The sequence below is a fragment of the Pygoscelis adeliae genome, unplaced genomic scaffold (genome assembly GCF_000699105.1).
Source record: "Pygoscelis adeliae isolate BGI_AS28 unplaced genomic scaffold, ASM69910v1 Scaffold218, whole genome shotgun sequence".
Classification (NCBI taxonomy): Eukaryota; Metazoa; Chordata; class Aves; order Sphenisciformes; family Spheniscidae; genus Pygoscelis; species Pygoscelis adeliae.
The window spans coordinates 4,199,889-4,206,636 of NW_008825433.1; the positions used below are offsets into that span (position 1 = coordinate 4,199,889).

At 41.4% G+C, this 6,748-nt stretch overlaps 1 protein-coding gene across 2 annotated transcripts in view; it reads left to right on the top strand.

Annotated features, from left to right (window-relative positions):
• Positions 1 to 76: 76 nt before the first annotated feature.
• The window catches only part of RNF8 (ring finger protein 8, E3 ubiquitin protein ligase), a 12,707-nt gene continuing 6,035 nt past the window's right edge, over positions 77 to 6,748 (top strand). The window contains exons 1-5 of one of the 2 annotated variants that reach the window (XM_009331070.1): positions 78 to 1,689; positions 1,876 to 2,004; positions 3,575 to 4,315; positions 5,452 to 5,514; positions 6,344 to 6,433. In XM_009331070.1, the coding sequence (XP_009329345.1) occupies positions 1,936 to 2,004; positions 3,575 to 4,315; positions 5,452 to 5,514; positions 6,344 to 6,433 (963 nt within the window). In that variant the 5' untranslated portion in view covers positions 78 to 1,689; positions 1,876 to 1,935. Of the gene's footprint in view, positions 2,005 to 3,574; positions 4,316 to 5,451; positions 5,515 to 6,343; positions 6,434 to 6,748 lie in introns of both variants that reach the window. The other variant, XM_009331071.1, reaches the window with a different exon arrangement.

Sequence of the window (6,748 nt, forward strand, 5' to 3'; positions counted from 1 at the left end):
AAGAGGATCGCCGTTCTGGTGGCGGCAATCAGGCCGTTGGGTGTTGTGAGTTCATGCTGTACCTTATTCCTCTGTGCTTACGCGTTGCAGGAGGCACCCCTCTTACCTCATCTCTCAGTGCTAGGCAACTCTTCAAGCGAACGTGTAGTTTTGTTGCTCTCCCATCATGGGTGTGAAGCCATGAGGTGCGCGCAAGTGTGCTCAGTGAAGGACTTGAGTTAATACATCTGCAAAACGTGCAGCCAGGGCTCCGCTAGTTGTGCAGAGACTCTCGTTCAAGGTGTTATTACTCTGATTGTCTGCACGGCGCTACGTTCCTTGTCACAGGCAACAGGGGGACTGACGGCGTCCCGGTACTGCAGGCCTGCCAGGTCACAGGCTGGCGCGTTCGCACAGGCTGCGTTCACTGGGGATTTCAACGTCAGTGCCAAACCGCACTGCTGGGGCGTGGGGATGTGCTGTGCTCTGCCAGCACCGCTGTGGGCAGCAGCGAACTCCAGCAGGCAAGCGGTAAGGTCTCAGCCCCCCGCCGCAGTTTGCTCAATGAACTTGATCAAGGGGAAGTTTTGTGGCTGGCCCCACTTGGTCTCGCTTGTATTAGTGCGTATTAGGCCCCCAGAGGTGTGTGACTGGGCGCTAAGAATCGGTCAGGGGGGTTAGGCGTTTCTGTTGCAACTGCAGGGACAAGTGCAAAGCCGAGTTTACGACTGAACCTGCCCGAGTCTCTGTACTTCTTACATATGCAATCCACGTTGGCAGAACACTAATACGTATCAAGTGTTTTAAGAGGTAGGGATCAAACGTGGTTAAGTTTGCTTTCGTGATCTTAGATTGCTTCCTTGCATTTAGTTACGACGTGGGAGTCTGAGTTCTTGCTTTCAACTCAAGGTGAGACCTGCTCAGGTAATGTGTAGTGAATGAACTCTTCTTGACTGCAGCATCTTGCCATCTTGCAGGAAATGGAAGGTGTGGTGCAAATGAGTTGGGATTGCAGGGGGAAAGAAGGGCAGCCTTCATCTGAGGCCACACTGGATGCATGAAGTTGTCTAATTACATAAGCTGACTGAAAACTTGTGCAACGCACAGATGAATGAGAAAAGTGTGTGTGATTATCAGATCTTGCAAAGGAGGCAGAGGAGGGAGGGAGAGCAGAGCCATGCTTTAAATGGCAGCCTGCAGTTAGATCAGATTTAATAAGATACTGGGAAACGGTACGATTAAATTACGTCCCTTCTTCCAAAGATGCTATTAGAGTCTAATCAGATTATTTAGATCACTTTCACTACTGGTTATGAACTGCACGTAGCTTAGTTTCTGAGCCTTAAGATTGATGGTGTGATTTACAAAAGTATTGCGCATTTAGGGCACGGTTACGTGTGGTTTTTTTTTTTTAATGGCAATTTTCTGGGCTATTTTTTCCTCCATCTTTCCTGTTTACTGAGAGTTGAACGGATGCAATTAGCAAAAGAAGGTGGTAAGAAGTAATCTTGAGACCCATGAACAATTGTACTGGTTTGAAGAAATGGTGTTTAGTTAGGTAATGAATAAGGTGGGACACGGATGGATTGAGAGCGGCTTTGAGCAGCTTTGCTGCTGACGAAGATTTGCATGAAACCAAGGCTGTAACCTGCCTTAGAGCAACCAAATCTTCCTCAGTGGGAGAGAAAGGCAATACTTCAAACTTTGCAGGTTTCCATTTTCTATCTATTCTTGAATTTAAATGCAAAAAAAAAAAAATCATATTATCCTGAACTTTTTGGAAATAGCTATAAGATGCTAATCTAGATAGATTTCTTGTGTACTTGAATCGAAACCACATAAACTGAATTTACCATGTCATTGCTGATTACAGTTACTAAACTACTTTATTTTTAGGTAACTATAGGCCGAGGATTAGATCTCACGTACCAGCTGGTGTCAAAAACCTGTCCCTTGATGATCTCTCGTAAGCACTGTGTTTTCCAGCAAAATGCAGAAGGGCAGTGGACTGTCAAGGATAACAAGGTACAGAGACCGATTAAAGACCTTGTGCTCTGAGAGTCACTGAAGAGAATTCCCTGTTTGGGCTCAAACAATGTATGGGCTATGATATTATATGGTATAAGTGCGATCGAAGGTCCGTGGGAGTGTGTCCTGTCTGTTGTGCACTTCCAGCAGGAAGCTTCAGTCTGCAGCAGTTGGGATGCAAACCTTATTGCTTTCTGTATGTAGATTTGTCTCTTGGTTTAGCATTTTTCAGACAAGTGTAGTCTCGCCAAGGGCACTTTGCAGTCTGTGAACCTGTTTTGTGTTACTCTCTTAAAAAAAAAAAAAAAATCCTATGAATTTTGGCCGTATTCAAAAGGATAACGTTCTTGTACTGCTAATGAAAGGATAAACTGATACTCCTTATTGTAGTGACACAATTGCTTTAATTGTAATCAACTATAACAAGAATCTGTTGTTAGAAAAACCATGCTTCATGTTATGTTCCAATGAGTTTCTTCTGAAAGTCCTCCTCAGCTGGTTAGAATAAAGTGCTGCCATCAGAGTCCTCAGCTATGTCTCACTTTGACTTCAGTAATGTGTGGGGTTTTTTTAATATCATGATCTCTGCACTTTCTCATTCAGGCTGAAAAGTGTAAAATCAGTAACTTGCTTTAAAACAGCAGTGGTAGAACAAAAAGTGTTCAACATGTCATGCATGTTTGAAGGATGCTTGGGGTCAACAGCAGACTAGTCAGAAAAGAATGGAGTGGCTGCTATTAAAATTACACTGCTCTTAAACAGAACTGTTGCAGAACTTACATAAACTTGCAAAACTTAGAGTTTTTGCATGATTGGAAACATCTATGGGAGATTAGCTACTAGTACTTCCTCTGTGTTATCACTGCTACCATTTTGTCAAGTTGTTTTATTGAATCTCTTTGAGATACATCAATTGTTAATGATTCTGCAGTTCATCTTGAGCACAGATCAGTTTTGCTGTTTTTCAAAACTATTTCTTGAGCTAGTGCCTAATTTAAAACCCCTTTTTCTGCTTTGAACATTATCTCTAGAAGAGCATTTTCCTTCTTGTTTATATTCTCCTTGTATTTATGTAGAACTGTCTCTTTTTTTTCTTTAAGCAGTATAAACTGTGCTCCTTTTTCTTTTCTAGTTTCTTCTTGGATTTCAGGTGACATTAATTGTCAAGAATAATTACTGCAATATTCTATGTTCTTGACAATGATCTATTGCGGAGTCTTTTCTTTCTGTTGGTTAGTTCTTACTTCTTCTGAAGCTTTTGGGCTGTTTTTTTCCCCTTAGTGTTCATTCTTTTCCTTCTGCACAAGTGCATATATTAACGTTGTTCTTAGAGCTTGTACACAAAATCTGTAATGCAGGAATAATGCATGGTAAATAATACAATGCAGTAACTGTAACAAATGGGACACTAAGCCAAAAAATTGGATATTGCAAGGTTTATTTAAAGAGGTAGCTTGTTCTGGTTGCAACGCTGAAGAGGCTGGATATGTTTACAGTTGCCAGAAATAACTTGCAGAGGACTCTGTAACTGCATATTAAATTTTGCTGATTCTCTGTTCATTTGCAGAGTCTAAATGGAGTCTGGCTTAATAAACAGCGCCTGGATCCCTCAAAAGCCTATCCTATCGCTGAAGGAGACCGTATCCAGTTGGGAGTGCCTTTGGAAAACAAAGACACTGCTGAATATGAGTATGAAGTAATTAAAGAGGAGTGGGAGAAAATCAGACCCTTTTTAGCCCAAAGGAATGACCTGGGGAAAGCTAAGAGTTCAAGAACTAAACGTAAATTTAGTTTGGAGGAATTGGAGACTTCTGGATCAGAAGGCCCTTCAAACTCCAAATCCAAAAGAGACAGAGTGTCCCGTGACAATGAACCTTTGGGTAAGTCATGGGGCAGGGTAGAAGAGGCCAAACAGTTAACAGAGAGGATGGATGTCAAGCTGCCTCCTCCTGGACCAAGTGAGGAGGATAGTAGTCCAGCGCGTAGTAGCCCTGTACACTCCGAGAAAGCCGTGCCTGTCCCCCATAAGGACCAGAAAGGCTCTGGTCTTGCACAGTCATGGACTGGCTTGGAAATGCTGAGGAAAACTCTAGTAGATATAATGAAGTTAAAGGTCAAAGTGCAGGAGAAGCAGGCAGCCGTTCTGAACGTGAAGCAGAAGCGCAGGAAGTGTGCTCAGAAGGAGATCCTGGCAATGGAGCAGGAGCTGCGGGAGCTGCAGGACCAGCTGTGTGTGGAACAAGAGCATCATCAGCAGCAGGTGGAAGAGCTGGAGAGGTCATTTTCTAAAGAGCAGCAGAAGCTAGAGGTATAATGGTGGTAATCTTTTTGGCCTGTGTCTTTTCATTTTTATGGAATGCCTGATACAAGACATTGATCCAAAATAAGATTTTGAACCATACAGTTACACAAATAATGTTTGTGTAAATTACTCCTGTTAAAATTGTCATGGAAGTGTTTCACTTCCAGGCATGTGAACCAAAAGAAAGTGCAAAGACAGAAGGGATTGGGCTGCATGGGGAATTAGGAAAAAGGCGCAAAATAATTTTTAAAATTTTTTACAAACTGGTTCATTAGAGCAAGATAGTATAGCATTTCAGTTAGTAAAAAAGCGTGTTTTTAAATAAAAAATCAAAAGTCTCCGCCTGATCATTTGTGGTTACAGAGAGGACAAGTTGAAAAGTATTCGCCTTAAGTGTGAATTTCTCTCAGTATATGGCTGAACTAATACCCAGCTTGCATGGCAAATCCATTCCCTTTCCAAGCAAGTGAATTATTGTATGCCTTAATCCCTGGAAGGAGGGAGGTTTTTTTTTTTTTTACTTTCAAAAAACCCTTTCTTGCAATGTGCCTTCAAGCATTAGATCTATGTTGATAAGCAACTTTTTTAGATAACAACTGAAGTCTTTCTATTTGAGTTTGCTCAAAATCTGGTTTAAAGGAAGTAAGAATTCATCTTGGAGTGAGTTTCATAATTTATCAGTTACTTCCTTTAAAGTCTGCTGCTAAAGGCAAGATACCTGTATCAGAAGTACAGAAAGTCTGGAGTTGTATGATTAGGCACAAGGGGAAGTTCGGCTGGAGCTGTAGGTATGTCTGACCTCTTTGTGCTCAAAGATAGATTTGCAGCTTTTTCTCATGTTTAAGCTGTTGCTGACCTCTTTGCTTCTGTGAACGTGCCAGTGCCTTTAGAGCTAGAATAACATGGAGAACATGGAGGTGTTCCAAGTATGTAACTGTAAATGATATATCCATTTTAACTCTTCACAGTAAATGATAACTCTAATTTCTGTCGTACACGTGTAACACTAGAGTGGGACAGCTCAGGGTTTGGTGAAAACCAGCGTTGTTTCTTTAAGCATATCCTCTAAAGGGAGTGCGCAAAGTAGTCATTTTCTGTCCCTTGATTTCTTCAGGTTTGTTTTCTTTTATTTTCCCCACCAGGGAGTAAAGTGGCAACACGGGGAAGAGAATCTGAAGGAGCAGCTGGCCCAGGTCCTGCAAGAGGCAAGTAGTTATGAGTCTAGGTTTGGTCTAACTGTGTAACTCAGATACTGAAATCTTTCTTACTGCTGTGGCCTCTTGGTAGAAGATGAGGACTTTGCCTTAGGTGCAGATTGGATGATCTTCGTCTACAGACCGAATTTCTGTCAGAAAGTGGCAGACCTCGCTTTGTGGGAGTTGCTATTTGTCAGCAAATATTGTAAGAATATGCACTCAGATTGAAAGCATTAAGTAGCTGCAATGATTTTTTTTTTTTAATTTGAATTTGGTCCTAGGGCTGGTAGGCTTTTTTGTGAGGTCTGTCTGCTGGGTATCTGTTTTAGGGAAGTTGTTTTGGCAATTTTAACCAGATGGAAAAAAATTCACTCTTGGTTAAGAATGTTTTTGAAAGAGATTGAAACACACTTAGGTTTCCTGGGCTTTTTCCAAAAGGCCTTTCCTTTTGGAAAGCTAATCTGAAAACAGCTTCAGGTAACCCTGCATATAGTGACAGGTTTTTGTGATCCTTATGTGTCAAATACCCCTTGATACTCAAATGTCTCAGATGCACTCAAAATGGTGACCGTAAAACCTAACGGAAATGAAAGAGTAACCTGGGAGAGGGGAATAAGAAGTGCCATGATCTGGGAAGGTCATAAATAACTGGCACTACATTCCAATTTTAAGTTAAGGCTAAACTGCCTTAACACTCCAATTTATATAGACATGTGTTGCTCTTTTAGGAGGAGATTAGGAGAAATGAGTATGCTGAACCTCATGATTACGGCCATGTATATTTAATAGGATAGCTGATAATGGCACTCTTATAATTTCTGGGATGGTATTGTTACAGCATCATGCTTTGATGGAAGAACTGAGCCGCAGTAAAAAAGATTTTGAGGAGATAATTCGAGCTAAGAATAAAGAACTGGAAGAAACCAAGGTAAGGAATAACTGAATTCTCAGTTTTATTTATAAGTGAAACACGATACGCTGCAGCAGAGGAAGTGGTTTATTTAACATTTGTCTTGACTGTACTTTGCCTCCTATAGTGAAAAACTCCTGGATTTTGAAGTGGCAGATGACCCTAGTTTCCAGGATTGGGGGAGGGTACACCTTGCCCTGTTCATAAAGTAGTGTTGAACAGTCATTACAAGATCTTTCTCAATCATAAAGAAAGCCCAGAGCACCTGAGCTGTGTGTTGTGCAGGAGAAGTGGGCCAATTCCACCCTTTCTTAAAAAAAAAAAAAAAAAAAA